Source organism: Diabrotica virgifera, chromosome 3, assembly GCF_917563875.1.
Source record: "Diabrotica virgifera virgifera chromosome 3, PGI_DIABVI_V3a".
NCBI lineage: Eukaryota > Metazoa > Arthropoda > Insecta > Coleoptera > Chrysomelidae > Diabrotica > Diabrotica virgifera.
The window spans coordinates 107,811,316-107,836,228 of NC_065445.1; the positions used below are offsets into that span (position 1 = coordinate 107,811,316).

Below are 24,913 nucleotides of genomic sequence, written 5' to 3' on the forward strand. Positions count from 1 at the left end.
CTTGGTCTTGGTCTTGCAACCAAAAGGCGGTCTTGGTCTTGGTCTTGGTCTTGGTCTTGCTGCAAGACCAAGACCAAGACCGCAAGACCAAGACCAGTCTCGCTCATCACTAAATTCAGTACTATGGCAAAAAAATATAAGACTGGAAACGAAAAAAAGAATATATAATACCATATTCAAACCAGTAATCGTCTATGGCTCAGAAGTGTGGCAGTTATTACAAAAACTTAAAGGTAACTTATTGGCAGTTGAAATGGATTTTTGGAGGAGAGCAGCGGGAAAGTCTAGATTAGCACATGTGAGAAATGAGGACATAAAGAGACAAACGAAAGTACAAAGATCAATTATAGAAGACATCGAAAAACAACAACTAATATGGAACGGGCATGTTAGACGTATGAGGGAAGAAAGACTACCCAAAAATATATATATCACCAGAGAAAAGAAAAAAAAGGACGACCACTAACAACATGGATGCAAGGAATCTCAAAAGCAATGTCAGCATGAAATCTATCTGAAGAAGACTGTCAGAATAGACAGGCTTGACGAACGGGAACCCAAAGGCGTATTACGCAGAGAACGGGATTATATAGGTACTGTTTATTTTACAAAATACTGTTTAACACATGTGAAGTATCATTTAATAAATAGACATAAAAATAGATTAGAACTTTATACAACATTAATAAATATTTTCAAATATAAATTACCCAATAACAGCTAATTCTTTGGCCACCTAATATCATTTCTTTACTAGCGAATATAATCCCTCTGTATTAATGAAAATGCCACCCCATTAGTCCATCCAAAACCAGACTGTACTGTATACTCTCCACCACCTCCATACTGACCTACACTAATAGCATCGTACTTTTCGAACATCTCGTTGGTGGTATTCATACCTGCCATGAATGCACGTAAAATCCTATTGGAGAATAAATTTGCAAGAATTTTAGCTTTCTTGTTTTTTGTTTCATCTAGACCTAGGACAAACATCTCTTGCAGTGGCGGCCAAGCGTTTGGCAAATCCCACTGCTGACCGCTTTGAATTAACGAAGTCGGTACTCCCCCCAAAAAGTTGCTCACTTTGTTTCTATTTAAGTAGTCTGCTGCGCGTGACCCGTAATAGTCAGCACGTGCAGGAGCAAAACATTTGGCCCACAAAGGAGCTAAGCTGCTGGGATAAAATCCTGCTCTGTATCTACCAACTTTTGCATCTACATCATACCAAATACCATCGTGTTTGTGGTAGAAAATTTTGTCGATTGCAATTCTCCATTTATCAACCTTTAGCTTGTATTCTGTGGATTTGGCTTTGTTACCAACTAGCGTATAGAACTTAGAAAGTTGATCAAACGCTCCGCATATAAAAGCGTTTAGATCCACTGGAAGTATATCACTTGTATGAATATCAGTCAGATTAACTCCTATGCCTCCTGAGCTGTTCCTTATCCATCTTGTAGAAAAGTCCCATCCTGATTCAGCTGCACTTCTAATGTTCTTATAGCAATCAACCTAAAACAATATAACTATGAATACTGTGTGCAATAAAATTATTAAAGAAATGATTTATTGAGATAATCTATAGATCAGGCTAATCATTAAGAATACGAAACTACATGCATACTTTTCTAAAAAAAAAAAAACAACCACATGAATAATTGTAATTCTACAAAAAGTTTTTAGTCCGTTCTTTAACGGTAAAATATTGCAAACCTCTAAATTTTAAAGAACCGCTTGGATTGACATGAAATTTGGCATACACATAGCTAACAAGTCAAAGAAAAAAAGTGATATTGTGCCGATATGTACTTTTGCCCTGGGGGTGATTTTCACCCCCTCTTGGGGGTGAAAAAATATTCGTCCAAAGAAAGTCAGGAAATGGATAAACTGGCTAATTATAAGTAAATTTTGTTCTATAGAGTTTTTTCACTAAGTCAATACTTTTCGAGTTATTTGGCAGTGAATATGTTCATTTTTTCAACAAAATAACCAAGCTTTTAGACAGTTTCTCGCAAATAACTCAAATAGTAAGTATTTTGTCGAAAAAACATTCATAGTAAAAATAAAGGCTGTAAAAATTTTAAAAAAATGGTGTATATATCACGTCTCTACACCTAGTAGAAGCAGAGTTATAGCTAATGAAAAATAGGTTCATATTCGTCAAATTCCAGATGGAATACTTTAACGTGAAATATCCAAAAATGGAGCACATTTCGGGGAAAACTCATTACAACTTATTTAAAGTGTTTAAAAAAAGCTTTTTGTTTTATAAAAAAAATTTCTAGCATCAAAATTAAACAAGTTACGCTCAAATTAAAGTTAGTCCCTTTTGGTTTTGGTAAAAAAATCCTGAAAATCACCCCCTAATTAGTATCTTAAATGAACATAATCGTTACGACTTCACAAGTTTCTTGACTCGTGTATATATTGTTTATACGATTTATAAGTTTCATCGGTTCAAAGTTCTTATTATTGAAAGGGCTGTAGTTAAAAGGGGTTGAACGAGTGACTGATCACGAATGTATGCAAATTTAGAAACACCAAATCTTAATCAATTTTTGTCTAACAGAAAAACAAAAAAATACATGATATTCAGAAAAGCAAATCTGACTTTTGTTGTTTTTCAAGATTTTTGGTATCTCTAACAATTTTTAAGTTATTTTGAAAAAAAGCATATTTTTCAAAATTTAAATTTTTAAAAATTTTACTTTGAAATCAAATTTTTTAAAAAATAAGCACTTTGAATCGATGAAACTTACAGATCATATAAACACAACATAAGTAAAATAATTTGTGGAGCGGTAACGATTAATTTAATTTAAGTTGCTAATTAGGGGGTGGTCTTCCCGATTTTTTTTTTGCAAAAACAAAAGGGACCAGCTTTATTTTGAGCGTAACTTGCTTAAATTTAATGCTAGAAACTTTTTGTAAAAAGGGAAATAAAGATTTTTTTAAACACTTTAAAAAAGTTAAAATACGTTTTTCCCAAAAATTGCTTAATTTTTTGGATATTTCACGTCGAAATATTCTATTTGAAATTTGGTGAATATGAATCTATTTTTCATTGGCTATAACTCTGGTTCTACGAGATCCAGATACCTAACGCGTACACAATTTTTTAAACTTTTTTATAGGCTATATTTTTGCTAAGAACGCTTTTTTCGACAAAATACTTACGTTTCGAGTTATTTGCGAAAAACCGTCTAAAAATTTGGTTATTTTGTTGAAAAATGAACATATTCACTTGCAAATAACTCGAAAAGTGTTGACTTGGCGAAAAAGCTCTATAGAACAAAAGTTACTTAAAATTAGTCAGTTGACCCATTTCCGGACTTATTTTGGACATATATTTTTTCACCCCCAAGAGGGGGCGAAAGTCACCCCCAGGGCAAAAGCACACATCGGCACAATATCACTTTTTTTCTTTGACATGTAAGCTATACGTATGCCAAATTTCATGTCAATCCAAGCGGTTCTTTAATATTTATAGCAAAACCGTGAAAGAATGGACTATTTACAATCTTTAAACCATCAAGTACAACTAGGGACCGCAGAGGTTCGGATACAACCAGCGTCTCTTTGTAAAGACAATGAAGTCAACAAGTAACAAGATATTTACTCAACATACACATTACACATCATAAGAAAATGCATTTCCAAAGTGCATCTCGAAGAGATGGAAAATGAGAAATTTAGAACTCCGGAAATATTGACGTAAATGAGTTCAATTTTTATACTTGGGAGTTTTGGAGGTCACTGAATACCAATTTCATAACGACGATGGTCTCCGAGGTACCTGGTGTGGTGCCCATGATGGAACTCGTCGCCTGGGACGATCGAATAATTCGCGGGACGATCGAATAATTCGCGAAATGAAGATTGCCGTGAAAAACTGAAAAATACATGTTCAATATTTTTTTAAAATCTATCGAATGACACTAAACACGAAACCCCCACCCCACCTCCTGGACTTTAAAATCTTAAATGGAAACCCCCATTTATTATTGCAGATTTGGATTGCTTACATAAAAATAAGCAACTTTTATTCGAAGACATTTTTTCGAATTGTGGATAGATGGCGCTATAATCGGAAAAAACGATTTATCGTGATACCATAAGCCATAGGTAAATTATAGAAACGGTCTAATATCTCGAGAAATACACTTCCAAATAAAAAACCAAAAAATACGTGTTTAATATTTTTCAAAAACGTGACCCGTCAAAATAGCCCGGTCAAAACAGCCCCGTCAAAAAAGCCCCGTCAAAATAGCCCGAACACAAAATAGCCTCGACAAAATAGCCCCGACAAAATAGATCGCACACAAAATAGCCCCGGTCAAAACAGCCCCGGCTAAAATAGCCCCGGCTAAAACAGCCACTTATAACCAATTACATAATTATTTATACAAGGTGTCCAAAAACTTTTTTTAATTTAAATTATTTGACAAAAAGGAAGAATGTATTTAATTTATTTAATTTAAAATGCATTTTACTGTTGCCCGAAAAACAGAAAAAAATGTTTATATTATAAATAAACATTGATTTTTGCTTAACTTAAATGTTCCAACTTCCAAGAGGCAGGGAAGACAGGACTCGAGTTCTCTGAAAAGACCATTTTTATTTAATGTGGTTAAGATAAACATCTGAATAGGGGATAATTACCACTTCCGAAAAAATGTATTTTTAAGGAATTATTTCATGATGAATTCTGAAGGGAGCCTTTTTGTTGGGGCTATTTTGTCGGGGCTATTTTGTCGGCGGGCTATTATTCCGCGGCTATTTTGTCTGCAGGCTATTTTGTCGGAGCTATTTTGTGTGCGGGATATTATATCGGGGCTATTTTGTCGGAGCTTTTTTGACGGGGCTATTTTGACGGTGTACCTTTCAAAAACCTATCGAATAACATCACACACGACCCTCCATTTCTTCCCCTGGAGGTGGGGTGGGGGTAACATTAAAATCAAATAGGAATCCCCATGTTTTATTGCAGATTTGGATTCCTCATGAAAAAATAAGTAACACTTATTCGAAACATTTTTTAGAATTGAAAAAGACTGTTTGACTTGTACACACTTCTATATAAATCTAAACGGGAACTGGTGTATGTTTTCAAAAGACTGATAGTGTGTAAATAAATTTATTAAATCAGCTAAGTACTTTCAGCATATTAATGCCATCATCAGAGCTATCGTCTTATAGGTGTAAAAACCTCAAAAGAAGAGAAAACTTCGAACAAACACATTCTATAGAATATTTTATTTTAAACTATAGAATGTGTTTGTTCGAAGTTTTCTCTTCTTTTGAGGTTTTTACACCTATAAGACGATAGCTCTGATGATGGCATTAATATGCTGAAAGTACTTAGCTGATTTAATAAATTTATTTACACACTATCAGTCTTTTGAAAACATACACCAGTTCCCGTTTAGATTTTTTAGAATTGTTGATAGATGGCGCAAATAGATAGTGTTTTTCAGATTATAGCGCCATCTATCCATATTTCGAAAAATGTCTCGAATAAAAGTTACTTATTTTTACGTAAGGAATGCCAATCTCCAATAAAAAAATGGGGGCTCCTATTTAAGATTTTAAAGTTACCCCCCACTCGACTTCCGGGGGGTGGAGTGAAGAGCAGTGTTTGATTTTATTCGATATTTTCTTGAAAAATATTAAATATTTATTTTTTGATTTTTTATTTGGAAGTGTATTTCTCGAGATATTAGACCGTTTATATAATTTACCTATGGTATCACGATAAATCGTTGTTTCCGATTATAGCGCTATCTATTCACAATTCTAAAAAATTTCTTGAATACAAGTTGCTTACTTTTACGTAAGCAATCCAAATCTGCAGTAACGAATAGGAGTCTCCATTTAAGATTTTAAAGTTACCCCCACCCTACCTCCAGGGGGTGGAGTGGGAGGGTCGTGTTTAGTGTCATTCGATAGTTTTGAAAAATATTGAACACGTATTTTTCAGTTTTTCTTTCCAATCTTCATTTTGTGAATTATTCGATTGTCCCGCGATTTATTCGATCGTTCCAGGCGACGAGTTCCACCCTGGGCACCAGGTACCTCGAAGGCTATCGCCGTCATGCAATTCGTATTCAGTGACCAGCGAAACTCCCAACTGTACAAATTGAACTCATTTCCGTCAATATTTCTTGAGTTCTAAATTTTTCATTTTCCATCTCTTCGAGATGCATTTTTTTATGCACAAAATTTTTTGCCGGAGATCAATTTAGTTCACAAAATTGCCTGACACTCTCTCGAATCGAATGCAAAAAGTTGCATGACGATTCATCTTACTGCACAAAATTCCTTGGTTTAATGCTCCATTGCCTCGTCTATAACCAGTTTTCGACTGGCTGAATATCTATGCCACTTAAAAAAAATACAAGTAAGAATATTTTGACAATGATAAATAGTTTATATCTCGTTGAAAACATATACCCAAATATTTAGAATATGCCTTTCGAGAAGTCTACCGCTATATGTACAGTGGTTGTGAAGATATAGGCGCGAGGCGCGTAGAAATCTTTGTTTAAAACTAAAACTAGTCTTTAGCAAGATAGAAACCACTTATCCTTGTCAAAACATTCTTAATTGTACTTGAAGGTTTAAAGATTAAAAAACATTTTGTAGAATTTAAATTCTTTTAGTAGTTTGTTAGATACAAATCCCAAAATTGTAGGCATTTTTTCAACAAAAAATGCAAACAAATCAAGAAGGATGCATTTTTCGAGGAAAATATACTAAAAGCGAAAAGTGTTTATTTCGACGAGTTACGTTTAAATAATTAATTTCGAAACAATTCGGCGAGATTTTTTATACACAATAAGTTTTATGAGAAACAAAGAAATACACAATAAGTTAATTGTTAATAAGAACTTCCGTCCCACTGGAACAATAAAAAAAATAAATTTGAACTTAAAAAATACATAGAGTCAAATATAATGAAGATTTGGTACAGTAGAAATGCAAAAAATCGTCTGTTTATGCTCTGCTTTGGGGGTAAACCGCTTACCTATTTATTTTTTTTTTCTATTTATAGGAGATACAAGGTACATACTTAAGCCATACACTAAATGAAAAAATGAAACAAGGTACATTGAGATCAAAAATTGGAGGTAATAACGGTTGTTCAGAAGTGGATAGAAGCCATACAGTTCATTTAGATATACTACGTCGGTCAATACATCCCGGGCCTAACCATGAGATCTTCTTTATGTACCATGTTGGTTACCATCATCGCTATCTTAATTTTATACCATCCTTAATAGCATACTTGTGTCAACACCATGTTATAAGAGCAAACACAGAAAACATGGAAGGACTCATTTTACAAGGAAAGGTGGAAGGCCGAAGATCCCGAGGAAGATCCCAAACAAGATGGATCACCAAATTACAGGATATGCAAAAGACCTATGCATGAGTTAAAAGAAATGACCAAAGACAGAGATCTTTGGAGACGGACAATACACGACATTACGTCGACCATTACACTCCCTCCGGGGGGTCTGGATTGAAGAGAGAGATCAACATCGTACCAATATCGCAATTACAATATTACCTAGGAAAGGAAAAAAATATAGGAAATATTGCAATACGAATTGCAATATTTCCTGTTAGAAAACAATATTGACATAATGCTAATATCAGAGACACATTTAACAAGCAACCACAACCTTAAATTTTATGGATATATAATGTATAATGCACCACACCCTGATGCTGAAAGGCATGCTAGAGCAGGTGCAGCCGTTATTATTCGAAAAGGGATTAAACACTATCACCTTGGTAACATAAAAGAGCCACACCTGCAGGCAGCAAGTATTATCATAGAAGATTGGCTTGGACAAGTAGCAATACCTGCAGCATATCTTACACCAAACTATCCACCGAATAAAGAATCATTTACTAATTATTTTAATTCACTAGGTAATATATTTCTTGCCGGTGCTAACTATAATGCAAAACATGTGAGTTGGGGCTCTCGACTTTTCCACCAGGTAGAGGTAGTATATAATCCTCTTTCAAGTGATACAGGAACTACATCTCAAACACTTATCTAGTTACACACCTAATTACTGGCCCACTGACCCTAGTAGACTTCCGGACTGTCTTGACTTCTTTGTAAGCAAAGGTTTTGGAGAAGGGTATTTAAATATTGTACCAAATTATGAAATTGCTTCAGACCAACCCCCGTAATAGCGACGCTAAATTCAAGATTTGTTGAGAAGGAACGTCCAGCAAAACTGCACAATCATAAGACCGACTGGAATGAGTTCAGGGAAGAAATACATCAAAAAATAAACCTTAATATTTCTCTCAAAACAAAAGATGAACTTGAATTGGCAGTATACGAATTTACTACACTTCTCCAAGAAGCTGCTTGGAATGCCACTCCAGAATGTAAAGATACACAGAATAAAAAACAATCCTATTAATATAAGAAATTAAATTAAAGAGAAGAGGAAACTTATAAAGATATGGCAAAACACAAGGCAGCATCAAGACAAAATGAACTACAATAGAGCCGCAAGACAGCTGAAAAATACAATACTACAGCACAAAAACTCCTACATCGAAAGTTATCTTCAAAATTTAACACCAACAGCAGATACCGATTATTCACTTTGGAAGGTCACCAGGAAATTAAAACAACCCAGTAAACACATACCAGCATTAAGAAATCCAGATGGCTCATGGTCGAGAACAGATCAAGGAAAAGCAGAGGCATTTGGAAAATATCTTGAAGAAGTTTTTCAACCTCTACCCTCTGTCAGTGCTGAAGAAGATGAGGCTATCTATGAAAGTCTAGCAACAATCCAACAGCCAAGTGAGCAAATTAAACCAGTAACAAAAAGAGATGTAAAAATACTATAATATAGATTAAAAACCAAAAAAGCTCCTGGCTATGACCTTATAACAGGGATTATCTTAAAAGAGTTACCAGATAAAGGTGTAGTTATGATAACACAACTATTCAACGCCGCAATAAGGCTCAAAATTGTACCAACGCAATGGAAAATTGCTGATATAATAATGATCCATAAACATGGTAAACCACCTCACGAACATACCTCTTATCGTCCTATTAGTCTCTTACCGGTACTAGCTAAACTATTTGAGAAGCTATTAGCGGTCAGACTAATGAAGATATTAACTGATAATAATATTTTTCCGGATCACCAGTTTGGTTTCAGAGAGAAGCATTCAACAATAGAACAAGTTCATAGAGTCGTTGATATAGTAAATAAAACTTTTGAAGAAAAAAAGTACTGTTCTGCACTTTTTCTTGACGTCAGTCAGGCTTTTAATAAAGTCTGGCATGGAGGATTGCTCTTCAAAATAAAAATAAACGTTCCTGATTCAATGTTTACCATACTAAAATCATATTTAGAAGAAAGGTACTACCGTGTCAAGCATGAAGCAGATACATCAAAAATCTACCCTATACGATCTGGAGTCCCTCAAGGTAGTGTTCTGGGTCCTATATTAAATCTAATATTTACACACGACATACCAACAAACGAAAATGTAACGACTACAACATTCGCAGATGACACAGCTATGTTAGTCACAGATGAAAATCCCGCAACAGCTCCCGAATCTCTTCAAATGCATATTAGGAACATTGAAAAGTGGACAAAGAAATGGCGAATAAAGATCAATGAATTAAAATCACAACATATATTTACAAAATGTCGTAAAATATCGCCTAATATAGAAATAAATAACAAAGCAATTCCACAAGCCGAAAGCGTTAAATACCTTGGTATGCACCTGGACAAAACTTTGACATGGAGAACACATATAAGGAAAAAACGCCAACAGTTAAATTTAAAATTTCGTGAACATTATGTCTATACATAACAAACTGTTGGTATACAATACAATACTCAAACCGGTCTGGACCTATGGGATCCAGCTATGGGGTACAGCAGCAAAATCCAACATATCCATAATGGAAAGATTACAATCCAAACTGTTACGCTCTATAGCAGACGCCCCATGGTTCGTGTCAAACAAAGACATTTATTGTGATCTAGAAGTACCTACGATCAGTGAAGTGATAGTTCAGTGCAGTGTTCGGTACATAAAACGCCATCCAAATGCCCTGGCAATAAACTTGCTTGATAATAGTCAACAAACTCACAGACTAAAACGTAAAAATCCACTGGACCTTATTTATAAATAAGTTTTAAACCTCACCGTAATTGTGTTTATATTTTAGATAATATCTTAATATATCTTACATATATTATATGTATTGTTTGTAAGTGTAAGATGTATATTTGTATGTAGCATATTATCGGAATGTCATGTTTGTTCCATACTAACCTGGAACTTAGAGAGGACTGACCTCTCTAACGTCAATTTTTTTTTTACTTCAAACCCCAAAGACGCTTATTGTTAGAATTTTTATAACTAACAGATTGCTGAATAAACATTTCAAAAAAAAATATCGCAAGTTCTCATCTATTAATTAGGTCTTTCTTCGACCTGGAGTGCGTTTGGCTGCTATTGTCCCTTGCATAATATTTTGTAGCAATCTAGGTATATTTGGCACTGGCGAAGCGTCCATGTAACCACTGTTACCATTGGTAACAGTTAAAAATCTTGCAAATAAATATGTATTTTATGACGATGAATAATTCCATTTATTATTTTATTTTATTTTTACCAATAGAAATATATTATTATATTATGTGTTAATAGTACCTAATTCAGTAAATAGCCAGACACACGAAAATATTGGCGATTTTGTGTGACTCAGTTGCATGTGGTTGCACTTTATTAATATTCTGTTACCAGTCTGATTTGTGGTGACAATGAATGGTTATCTCGCTGTCGCTCGGGCGGCTCGGGACCGGCTAGTAATAGCTTTGATCGCGCAGTACGTCCTGGGTATACCCAGAGGGAGAACGCCTGCGCATTACAAAATTGGGCGTTCGCGGAGTCCAAATCTTTCCATCTGAACACCCTCCGGATTTTTAATTCGGTGTTCGCGCAGTACAGAAAAAAGATCCTGAACATGCCCGGGGTACGCTCTCGACGTTCGAGGATTTTGTTTCGGATTTTAAGTTCGCACAGGCGCACAAAATATTTGGGAAGAATTTCTTGACATTCTGTTCTTACTCCTTCCAATTCTTAACCTAAAATATTGTTTTGTTCAACAACTTGTAGATGTAGATTCTGGTTTTTAAAGTTTTGAAATTATGTAAAGTGTTGTGTCATTTAAATATTCTTCAAACAAATTTTAATATTTTTTATATTAAAGCTTTTTTAGTTGTTTTTGTCAATGTTTTCCATTTCGTATGTTTATAAATAAGTAGGTGCCTTTTCAAGTATTATTTTCATTCGATATTCGATAATTCTCTATTACGGTAGTATGTATTACAATAAATTGTACTCTGTTTTTACTTAATTTCTTCTATCTAAATGAGCTTATAAGTAAGTACCTACATATTCTTGTGGTTTATTTTTCAGTTTAATTTATGAGTTAAATTAGTCTCTTATTGAATATAATGAAACATAAACAATACATCAAACTTATTCTGAAACTATTTCTTGTGTCTTGTTATATTTCATTATTTTTGTGGTGTAATAAACCACAACACAATGCCACAACCCATTAAATTCAATACATAGATATCAAAATTGGAAATGATTGTTTTACTAAATTATTCCTTCCTTCAGATAATGTTCAACCCTCATGAAGTTAAAGGTAATTTTTATATCTACATATCAACAATCTTTTACTCTCTACAAAAATGTAAGCTGGATTTCAGAGTGGAAATAACCACATTATATTGTGGAAATAATAAAGAAAGAAGAAAGACTCTAATCAAATTTCTACCTTCTAAGAAAGGCATTGAATTATTGAATAGAAAGTTAATCCTTTGCCTGTTGCCTTTATTCTCTTTTCTTTTTCTCTTTGTTGACATACAAATTTGTTGCATTTGCATTTTTTATGACATTTATTTCGAAATAAGAAGGAGACAACAAAAAGCTTCCTTCTCTAACCTTAATGTATGCAACCCGTCATTACATTGCGAATCCGAAAATTGTTCGCGGAGCGAAAAATCCTGAGCATGTCCAGGATAAGTTTACGTTGACGCCTGCGCATTGGAAACTAATCCCGAACTTACTCTGGGTATGCTCGATTTGTACTGCGCGAACACTACTAATGAAAATTTTGAAGGAGCGATGAGCGTAAGCGCGCTGTGTATATCAGTAGGGCTGTTACCAGATTTAAATTTGCTAACAGTACCTATAATAAAAAGTGTGCGTGCAGTTCACCATGGATGAGTGTCGCTGCGTAATCGATCAACTACTTGAAAAGTAATTCTGTTTAGAAAAGTTAACATTAATTGCCAAAAAAGATCAAAAATTTTGCTAACATCTAGAAACATCAACTGTTTTTTCGAGAGTTTCAAGTGATATACACAATGATATTATTGGAGCTATATGTATATACATTTAGCCATATCTTCATTTTTTTAAATAAGATTTTTTGCATCTGGTTTTGGTAACACTTTAGAAAAAGTTACGCGTCGCCACTGATATTTGGGACCTCATTACCTGTCCGAAATACTTCAGCTTTCTCTTCTGGATGCTTTTTATAATCTCAGTAGTAGGTCTGGGTCCCGCGTATGAAAAAAAAGTTGATTAATAGCAAGCTGAAAATTTGATAATAGCTTAAGGGTGTCTAGTCGGATAAACTTTGATATATGGGAACACTGGAATAGGGGCAGTTTTAATTGTGGAACAGGTTAAAAATTTGGAACGGTCAGACCACGAAAACGGCACATTTATTTTGTCCGACAGAACAGACTTAAACTCTCCGAACAGAGATTAAACTCTCATGCAAAAATCAGACTGTTATTTATCACCTGTCATAATTCCTGTCATTTGACATATTCTACATGTTCCACTCATTAAAACGCCCATTTGGTGATAAATAGCAGTCTGATTTTTGCATGAGAGTTTAATCTCTGTTCGGAGAGTTTAAGTCTGTTCTGTCGGACAAAATAAATGTGCCGTTTTCGTGGTCTGATCGTTCCAAATTTTTAACCTGTTCCACGATTAAAACTGCCCCTGTTCCAGTGTTCCCATATATCAAAGTTTGTCAGACTAGACACCCTTAAGCTATTAACAAATTTTCAGCTTGCTATTAATCAACTTTTTTTTCATACGCGGGATCCAGACCTATAGCCTTGCTGGGACGTTCTAGTATTGTAGAGTTTCGAATCTTCTCCACCCAAAAAACTTTTAAAATTCTTCTATAGTACCATATTTCGAAAACCCCAAGGCGATCGATTTTATTCACAGTCTAGAACTCGACCCCATTAAGGGGATGGGTACGTATTTTCGGCTGCAATGCTATTCAAATGGGGATTCATTTTTTTCGAATCCTGAGAAAACTAATAAGTATTTTTGAAAAATTTAAACGCAGAATGAAAGATTACGTTCTTACCGAGGGCCGAAAGTCCCTGAAAACCTCTATAATGTTTATATTAATAAATTACAAGGGTGAAAAACTAAGAGAAAATGTAGTGTGATTTTTAATTTCAAATATCTCATTCAAAAGAAACTTTTTATTTATTCTAATGGACTTTCGGCCCTCGATAATAATTTAGTCTTTCATTCTGCGTTTAAATTTTTTAAAAATATTTATTAGTTTTTTCAGGATTTGAAAAAATGGACACCATGTCCGTGGTGATATTTTCCAAATCGAACATTCGCTACCTTTGTCATACAACGCACTGAGTCAAACAGAATATGATGACAAGACAGTGACAGTTTTAAATATTTGACATGGCATCGGGAATATTTTGAGTTGTTGATTAAATAATATTTATAGTGTATTTGATAAATAATTGATTTAAGACGTGAACTTAATAAAAAGTTATTTATTGTTTATTATTTATGGAAGATCCAAGCAGAGAATACATCAGGATATATTCTGTGATCCAAGTATTTTTTTGTTAAAGATGTTCGAAATTGTAAGCGTTCCATATTAACAATATATTATTAAAAAATAACACTTTTTCTCTTTTCTCGATTGAGTATTAGTTTTTGTTGTACATATAAATTATTACAATCACTGAATACATAGTTAGTGAAAAAATTATCACATTTATTAACTGAATTAATAATTTGCAATTATAAAATAAATTGGGGAATTCTACAGATGGGACGTGAATTGCAAATTGTAGAATTCCCTCATCTTCCTTAGTCTCAGCATCCGTATGGCTTGCAAATTGTAGAAGCCTCGGAGGTGTAACCAGAGAAGGTTCCCATTGTTTTCATTCCGGTGGGGTGTAGAATAGCATTATGTTGTTTTATATGCCATTAGAGTGAAAACTTAGTCTTTTTGCTAGCAGTTGCCGCTAGGGCATCTATGCCATTTCGTTCGTTGCAATCCGGGACTGCACGCTGGGGTTTGTTTTGGTTGGATCGGGGAGAGCAGCATATGTGCCTCCTGATGAGAGACTAATAAGTTTCGAAACCGGTAGGGGTGCTTGCAGCACTCTCTGATTGGACTGGAATATGGTTCGGCTGTGTTTTCGTTTTGCAACGAAATTGAAAATGGTTATTCATTTTTTATTTACATTTACTCTGTCTGGAGTATGAAGGGAGCCATTCTCGTTGGAACTTTGCCGCGCTGAGCAGATGGGACGTGAATTGCAAATTGTAGAATTCCCTCATCTTCCTTAGTCTCAGCATCCGTATGGCTTGCAAATTGTAGAAGCCTCGGAGGTGTAACCAGAGAAGGTTCCCATTGTTTTCATTCCGGTGGGGTGTAGAATAGCATTATGTTGTTTTATATGCCATTAGAGTGAAAACTTAGTCTTTTTAAATTATTACAATTTAATTAACCTTAAGACGGCGACTCCAATGAATTTTCCATTTGACATGTCCGTAGTCCTAACCTTCAAACGCATACTGTCAAAGTGTTCATGTCATTTGGATCATTATTTTTCGAGTTACCCTTCTTGAAGTGACAGTACCTTTGTGATTTTTATAAAAATGGATTCAAAGCAATAGGGAACTTGCACATTTTTTTATTACATAATAATGTTCAGTTTTGTTCAAAAATGAGATTTCCAAAATTTCACGCTTCAAAAACTCATAATAACTAATAAAGAAATACAAATTTAAAATCTTCTGTGATAGTCAAATAGTTCAAACGATCCGTGATGTCACATAGTTTAACTATTTAGTTATATTTCTTCACCTTCTTTAACTTGTTGGCTTCCACGTACTTGGGTATTTGGTCAGCTCATCGTTGCGGAATAAGGGAAAAATATTTATATTCTAATGACATTTATCGTATTTCATTGTAATAATATATACCATATACAAACTATGCTCAACGCTCCGGATGGCCAAATGACGCAGTTATTCCCGAAAATAACGAAAAAATACTGAAAGTTAATATAGGACACCGCAAAGTGAAGGTGCAAGAGATATCTGACACTCTAAAGTTATCAAAAGGCAGCATTTTGACTGTTATAAATAAACATTTAGGTATGAGAGAACTGTTTTGCAAATGGGTGCCGCGTTTTCTCACACCAGAACAAAATCAACAACTAGTTGATGAATCTCGGCGCTGTTTGGGCATATTTAATTGGAATAAGTCGGAGTTTTTGCGTCGGTATATCAAAGTCGATGAAACACGGATCCATCACTTCACTCCGGAATCAAGTCGGCAGTCATATGAGTGGACAGCACCCGGAGAAAGCTGTCCAAAGTGACCAAAGACGCAACAAACCGCCAGCAAGGTCAGGGCCGCTTTATCCATTAGACAATATAGGCAGTTGCCTATAGCGGCAAAAATACTGTACAAAAAAATATTTGTATATAAAAATTAAAATCGAATATCAAGTATGTACATCCATCAATGAAATAGAAGTGGGCATTCATTTCTAAATAGAAGAAAACAAATTGCATTCATAACAAAAATAAAACTAACATAGCATTCTCTTATCTTAACACTATTCATTCAAAAAGGACGGAAGTCATAAATTTAGTGAATAATTGATGGATTCGACCGTTACTTGATGGAAGTTCATTTTATCTAACAATAAAACACTGAAAACGTTTGTTTTCTATACTTCCACAAAATTTATTATAACTAAGTGACTACAGCTGTTTCGGCGGAGTGCCTTTCTCAAGTGATATAGTTTACAATGTGTTTGCCTTTTTAAGTCTTCAACTGAAGAGGTTGAGGAGTGGGGAGCTGTTTGTCTCGAGTTGGTCATTCAGAATTATATCTGTATTTTTCAGTTTATTAATTTCCATAGATTCTAAAAAAGATAGCTTAAGGCCTTTATTTTGAATATGTAGAATTTGAAACTCTTCATTGAAAGAATGATTATGATCTAGAAGGTGAAGTGCGTATGTAGAAGTGTCTGTTTTTCTATTGTTGAATGCCCTTTTGTGTTCTGCTATCCGTTTGTCAAAAGTTCTGCCAGTTTGACCGATGTACGTTTTCGGACAGTCACCACAAGTTAGTTTGTACACACCACTCTGTAGTTGCTTTCTCTTTCGGCTTTTATTGTTCTTAATATATTTGCTTAAGTTGTTGTTAGTTCTGAAAGCTGGTGTTATTCCTTTCTTTTTTATGTATCTGGCTATCTTTGTTGTTATCTTGCCAGTATATGTGAGAGAGCAGAAGGTACTGGGTTCTTTCTGTGGTGGTGGATACACTAATTTCAGGGCTTTCTTATGGAGTTTTTGGTTTAAAATTTTGTTAACTGTTTGTTCGTTATAGCCGTTGTTTACTGCTATTTGTTTAATGATGTTTAGTTCTATCTCGAAGTTATTTTTTGTCATGGGAATTTCTGTCAGTCTATGTATCATGCTATGGTAGGCTGCTAATTTGTGTTGTGTAGGATGGGATGATGAATTGTGTATAGTTGTGTCAGTATGGGTAGGTTTATGATATACGGAGAACTCATGTTTGTTGTGTAGTCTGGAAATCGTTACATCTAGAAAGTTTATGGAGTTATTCTGTTCTGTTTCTATTGTAAACTCAATATTATTATGAAGTGAATTAATATATGATAGAAATTGGTCAAGTTGTCTGTTAGTTCCTGTAAAGCATACTAGTATATCATCCACGTATCTCCACCAATATAAGAACTGTTTAAATACGGGATGTTTAGAAATTGTTGTTTCAAGTTGGTTCATAAATATATCTGATAGCAATGGGCTTAGAGGATTACCCATAATAAGTCCTGCACTGTTGTTTGTGTATATTTAACAACAATTTCTAAACATCCCGTATTTAAACAGTTCTTATATTGGTGGAGATACGTGGATGATATACTAGTATGCTTTACAGGAACTAACAGACAACTTGACCAATTTCTATCATATATTAATTCACTTCATAATAATATTGAGTTTACAATAGAAACAGAACAGAATAACTCCATAAACTTTCTAGATGTAACGATTTCCAGACTACACAACAAACATGAGTTCTCCGTATATCATAAACCTACCCATACTGACACAACTATACACAATTCATCATCCCATCCTACACAACACAAATTAGCAGCCTACCATAGCATGATACATAGACTGACAGAAATTCCCATGACAAAAAATAACTTCGAGATAGAACTAAACATCATTAAACAAATAGCAGTAAACAACGGCTATAACGAACAAACAGTTAACAAAATTTTAAACCAAAAACTCCATAAGAAAGCCCTGAAATTAGTGTATCCACCACCACAGAAAGAACCCACCCTAATAGCACACGACGTCCAATGGACGTCCAAAATAGGTCCATTTTTGGTCCTAACGTCCATGGACTATAAATGGACGTCCTTTGGACGTCCCATGTTGGACGTCCTTCGGAAGGAATAAATATGGACGTCCTTTGGACGTCCGACGTTGGACGTCCTTCGGACGGAATAAAAATGGACGTCCTTTGGACGTCCGACGTTGGACGTCCTTCGGAAGGAATAAATATGGACGTCCTTTGGACGTCCGACGTTGGACGTCCTTCGGACGGAATAAAAATGGACGTCCTTTGGACGTCCGGCGTTGGACGTCCTTCGGAAGGAATAAATATGGACGTCCGACGTTGGACGTCCTTCGGAAGGAATAAATATGGACGTCCTTTGGACGTCCGACGTTGGACATTCTTCGGACGGAATAAAAATGGACGTCCGACGTTGGACGTCCTTCGGATGGAACAAATATGGACGTATATATACTGGACGAAATACGGACAATTCCCTAATAGCACACGACGTCATTTGGACGTCCAAAATAGGTCCATTTTTGGTCCTAACGTCCATGGACTATAAACGGACGTCCCATGTTGGACGTCCTTCGGAAGGAATAAATATGGACGTCCTTCGGACGGAATAAATATGGACGTCCTTTGGACGTCCGACTTTGGACGTCCATACTGGACGAAATACGGACGTTTTATGAACGCTTATATTGGACACATTATACCAATTACGAGATCAAATAGCAAAATAATTCAATAAAATATTAACTTGCGTTAACTTTACGTTAATGAAATACAGTCAAACCTGTCACTAACGGCCACTAAAATGAAAGAACTATTGGCCGATATAGAAAAGTGGTCGTTATTGCCAGTTTTTGTAGCCTAGATATACAGTACAACCTGTGTTACTGGCCACCTGTACTAACGGCCAGTTTAAAAATTCCCCAAACCAATTATATCTAGACTACAAAAACTGGCAATACCGGTCACCTTTCTATATCGGCCAATAGCTTTTTCATTTTTAGCGGCCGTTACTGACAGGTTTTACTGTAATTAGTGTGGGGAATTTTTAAACTGGCCGTTAGTACAGGTGGCCGGTGTTGGCAGGGGGCCGGTAACACAAGTTTTACTGTAGTTTAAATCGATTAGATCGAAAGATTAAATCTTAATTCAAAATTGTATATTAAATTATTACAATTATAAAACTATATAGTTTAATATCCAAAACATGTTTTGATTTCATGTAATGTAATGAAAATCTTATTTGTAAATTATTGGTTACAATGTTTAACAACAGGAAATATTCAAGAATAAATAAAATAAAAGTTTCCCCTAACAACAAAACATTCCAGGAATTCTACTATCAAAGTTCTATTCCGTGAACATCTGATTAAATTATGGCTGGAAAGTTACCACAAGATATTCTATGAAAAGAGTACAATGTCCTCCTGGAGGGGTAAAATTTTCCATACTCTAAAGAGAGGCCATTTACTATTCAATTTGCGTTCATTTTCAAATTTGCCGCGCGAGTATCTATGTAGCGTCGCGTGGTCATTGGTCATCAAGTCATCAATTATTTCATTTTCATCATAAGATAACCTAAAAATTTAGTAAAAATTTTGATTGGAAAAAAATGCATCGATAAGGGGGTGAAAAATGGAAATTAGTGGCTTTTTTTGCTGTACTCAACTGTACTGTTTAATATGCTAGTTTTGGCTATGGCTGGATCTCTTAAACAATTATGTAAGTATTATAAAATCCGTTTTCAATTTTCTTTATGAAACGAATTATTTATGCATGTATTACCTGTAAATATTTTGATTTTTAATTGTAAAGAATAGAAAAATTACCGTTCATTTTAATTTTTTTTAGAATCAGCTGAAAGTGGTCTACAAAAAACCAGATATAACCAAAATAAAGATATAAAAAGTGTATTGGCTAATTGGAAGAAACAACATTGTCCATGCATAATAAGTTATTACTTTATAAACAAATATTAATACCTAGGAATGGAACCTGGATATAATCATCAAGAAGATAGCAGGAATCCCGACAAACAACTTAAATAAGTACAAGAATATTGAGGAAATCCTCCTCGATACTACTGGGCAAACTAGAAGATTGAAGAGGACAAAGCCTTTTGAACTAGTTTGAGTGATAGGTGATAGTGAAAAGCAGAGCATAGTGCGTGATGTGGCTGTGTATGTTAGAATAGTGCACGATCTTGTTAGATTAGATAAGAGACGCTATCGGGTAAGCTCTTCATTTTAAGAAACATTAGTAATTTAGGTTAAATTAAAATTGCTCATTGGTCAGTTATGACCAGATTGCTTTTTTTATGTTTGGCAAAAAGGGCGTAAGTCAGAATTGCACATTGCTAATGTTTTGATGATTTCTGGACCAGCAAAAAACTGTTGTAGACGTAAACTGTATGTACCAATAAAAAGAGCCGATTTTTCTGGTCCAGAAATCATCAAAACATTATCGATGTGCATTTCTGACTTAAGCCCTTTTTCCCAAACATCAGAGAATTGTAATGTACAAATTCTCCTATCTGATTTTTCATGAATTTTGTAGGAGACGAAAAACCATTTTTAGGATCATCTCCTGCTTTCACATGTAAATTTTGACATGTCTTGTAGTAAATAGATAGTTGAATTTACTACAAAACATGTCAAAAAATATATGAAAACAGGAGGTAACCATAAAAAAGTTTTTAGTCTCTCTTACAAAACTCATGAAAAAACAAATCGGAGGTATGTCACATCAGTGACTATATCCAGGGAATGTCTAAAAAATATACTTTGATGTCCCAAGAACCAAATATAACCTTTATATATATACAGGGTGTAACAAAAATACAGGTCATAAATTTAATCACATATCCTGGGACCAAAAATAGTTTGATTGGACCTAACTTACCTTAGTACAAATGTGCACAAAAGAAAAGTTACAGCCCTTTGAAGTTATATATTAATAGCACCAAGGGCCTTAGAGGCCCATGGCTTGAAAAGTTTGTTTTTTCTTCATTTTCACGTTTCTTTATGTACTGAGATCTTCTCGGGCTTGATATGTGATTTTTCTCCATTCCTTCCTCTTATTCATTTTTCTTTTCTGACCCTGTAACACCATTCTTTCCAAATCTTTTTCGACCTCTTGCTTCCATCTATTTTCCGGTCTTCCTCTTCTCTTTCTTGAAGCTATAGTGTAGTTTAGTACCCTTTTCGGAGTCCTCGTTTTTGGCATCCTTTCAATGTGACCTCGTGATCTAAGTCTCTGTGCCTTTATCACTCATTTGAAGTTACAAAATGAAAAGTGATTTTTTCCAATGTATCGAAAACAATGTGCTTTTGTGCACGTTTCAATTTAATTATTATTGTAGTACCTACCATTTAAACAACGTTTTAAAAACTTTTTTGCCTCTTATTGCTTTTTCGAAAAGTCAATTTTTATCGAAATATTGTGAATATTTGTCAAATCCACCACATATTTGTATATGGTTAAGTACGATTATGGAGACTTGGTAATAATATGCAAACTTATTTATGCTTTACATTTTTAGGTATATTTTGAACCATATTAAAAAAGAAGCCAGACTCGATAAAACGTGCCTTATCGAAAAAATACAAAGAGGCAAAAAAGTTTTGAAAACACTCTGTTTAACTAATGGTACCTCAGTAATAGTTTAATTGGAACATACAACATTTGGGGGGTTTAAAGGAACAAAACCCCCATAAAATTTTTACGTGGACATATTAAAAAAGAAGTCGCAACTCGATAAAAACTGCCTTATCTGAAAAATACTAAGAAACAGAAATATTGAATTTAACTAATGGTACCACAATAATAAAATTGAATTGGAACATACACAAAAGTTTGGGAGGATTTAAGGGATCAAAACCCCCATAAAATTTTTATGGGGTGCACAAATTTCACCATAATTTTTCTTTAAGATATTCCTGCCATAATAATGCCACATGTCACATGTCCATTTTCAATAAAAAATCGCTAATAGTTTTCGATATAATCGAAAAAATCCATTTTCATTTTGTAATTTCAAAGGGCTGTAACTTTTTATGTGCATATTTGTACAAGGTAAGTTAGGTTCATTTGAACTATTTTTGGTCCCAGAATAATGTGATTTAATTTATGACCTGTATTTTTGTTACACCCTGTATATACAGCCCATTACGCACCACCTTAAAAATTGGGCATTTTTGATGTCTCGAATTTCCTAAACCTGTTGTTGCATCTAGGTGATTTTTTTTATAATATTCTAGCCTAGGCCCTAGAATATGTTACCTCCTTATGCTTGTCATGCACAGGGAGCTATACTGTAATATATATTATATCACATTACTATAGAGAGCGATATGATATAATATACATATATTACAGCATGACAAGCTTAAGGAGGTAACCTATAGCCTAGGCTATAATATTATAAAAACATCACTTAGATGGGACAACAGGTTTAGGAAATACGAGACATCAAATATACCCCATATTTAAGGTGGTGCGTTAATTTCTTGGAGAAGTGTATTGTAATTTAATGTAAATACTGTAATATCCAATAATTGTAATTTGATATAAGATGAAATATAAGTTCCTTAAAAAATATATTTTTTATTTCCCACAATACATTCTCCACAGGTCTAAATATCGTCGCTAGACGTCCACCGAATGACCTTCCAGGACGTTAGATGGATGTTCAGCAGCAAGACATTGGACCAAACTGGGACATCCTATGAATGCCCAAATGACGTCCACCGAACGTCCCCTCCGACGTTAGGTGGACCTCCATTGGACGTTTAACAACTTGGCCTTTGGACCAAAATTGGACGTCCTGTTAAGGTCCAATTCACGTCCCCTAGGACGTCCGATTAAGGTCCAATTCACGTCCCCTAGGACGTCCGATTAAGGTCCAATTTACGTCCGATTAAGGTACAATTTACGTCCGCTTAAGGTCCCATTTACGTCCGATTAAAGTCCAATTTACGTCCGATTAAGGTCCAATTTACGTCCGATTAAGGTCCAATTTACGTCCGATTAAGGTCCAATTTACGTCCGATTAAGGTCAAATTTACGTCCTATTAAGGTCCATTTATGTCCGATTAAGGTCCAATTTACGTCCGATTAAGGTCCAATTTACGTCCGATTAAGGTCCAATTTACGTCCCCTAGGACGTCCGATTAAGGTCCAATTTATGTCCGATTAAGGTCCAATTTACGTCCGATTAAGGTCCAATTTACGTCCGATTAAGGTCCAATTTACGTCCCCTAGGACGTCCGATTAAGGTCCAATTTGCGTCCGATTAAGTTCCAATATACGTCCCCTCGGACCTTAGATGGACGTCCAATGGACGTTCGGTAGCGCGACATTTGGACCAAAATAGGACGTATAAAGGACGTTCCTCGGACGAAAACGGACGTCCAAAGGACGTCCCTAAAGTCCGTGAAGGACGTCCAATGGACGTCCATTGGACGTCCTTGTGCTATTAGGGCCAGTACCTTCTGCTCTCTCACATAAACTGGCAAGATAACAACAAAGATAGCCAGATACATAAAAAAGAAAGGAATAACACCAGCTTTCAGAACTAACAACAACTTAAGCAAATATATTAAGAACAATAAAAGCCGAAAGAGAAAGCAACTACAGAGTGGTGTGTACAAACTAACTTGTGGTGACTGTCCGAAAACGTACATCGGTCAAACTGGCAGAACTTTTGACAAACGGATAGCAGAACACAAAAGGGCATTCAACAATAGAAAAACAGACACTTCTACATACGCACTTCACCTTCTAGATCATAATCATTCTTTCAATGAAGAGTTTCAAATTCTACATATTCAAAATAAAGGCCTTAAGCTATCTTTTTTAGAATCTATGGAAATTAATAAACTGAAAAATACAGATATAATTCTGAATGACCAACTCGAGACAAACAGCTCCCCACTCCTCAACCTCTTCAGTTGAAGACTTAAAAAGGCAAACACATTGTAAACTATATCACTTGAGAAAGGCACTCCGCCGAAACAGCTGTAGTCACTTAGTTATAATAAATTTTGTGGAAGTATAGAAAACAAACGTTTTCAGTGTTTTATTGTTAGATAAATTTAGTGATTATTGGGCCGCCGGTAGGACGGCAAAGGCGGTGGTCCATTGAACATTTCAATATTGCACATTTTGTAGAAACTAAAGACTTGACTTGTCTACAGTAGGACATCGAGTTAGAGTTGGGATTTTCAAACTGTATTATTACAAGTAGATAAGGTTCGTGTCATCGCACAGATATACTCCAGGGAAATAAGCAAGAAATATATCATGGTCGGAACACTGAAATATCGAGGAAGCTGACTACTTTTTTAGTTATTGTTGACCTATAGGATGAAAACCTACATGTTTCCTGCCTAAAGTTCGCGTTCGTTTTTAATTATTAACAATTTAGTTCAATAAACGCGATTTTTTCCACTTTATGCACTCAATTAAAAAGCTAAATAGTTGACATAAAATTACAAAATTCATTTTTTTAGAACATTGAAAAACCTTCAAAATGACGCTCAGAAGTCGCTTGAAAGTCAAAAAGTTAATTTGTTGTTTCGTAAACTGCAACATAACTGAAAATCGTTATTTATTAATAACTTTTATAAAACTAACTTAGAACTGTAGTGTTTCACTCAAAGTATGGTATTGGGGTACATAACAAACCCTTAAAAGTTGAGACCGATCCATTAATTAGTTTAAAAGTTATTCTATTTGTTTATCCCAGAGACCTTTGTTTTGCAATAACAAATGACAGAAAATAATGAAGATAAGACAATATATTCCTACAGAGTCAGTTGGAAGATGTGTTTACTAAAGCATTAATTAATGAAAAATTTTGTAAATTTGTGAAAATGTTAAATTTAGTTTGAGATTTTTATTTCACCACAAAGCATTTTACGGGTTTGAGGAAGGCTTTGAAATGTTGTGTTGGCCGTAGTGAGTGACAAGTTCCTGTCTTTTGTAAGAACTGTCATGTCATATAGTATAGTAATATTGTCAAAAATAATGCATGGCGCCTTTTTATAATACTAATATGTAACATTACGCCTGATGTAAAATAAAGAATATTTTTAACACATTTCCAAACATTAT

General features: G+C 34.7%; 1 protein-coding gene across 2 annotated transcripts in view; it reads right to left on the minus strand.

Annotated features, from left to right (window-relative positions):
• Nucleotides 1-618: 618 nt before the first annotated feature.
• Nucleotides 619-24,913, minus strand: part of LOC126882034 (trehalase-like) — a 79,918-nt gene continuing 55,623 nt past the window's right edge. For both annotated transcript variants that reach the window (XM_050646810.1, XM_050646811.1), the window contains exon 4: nucleotides 619-1,515. In XM_050646810.1, the coding sequence (XP_050502767.1) occupies nucleotides 754-1,515 (762 nt within the window). In that variant the 3' untranslated portion in view covers nucleotides 619-753. The remainder of the gene's footprint in view (nucleotides 1,516-24,913) is intronic.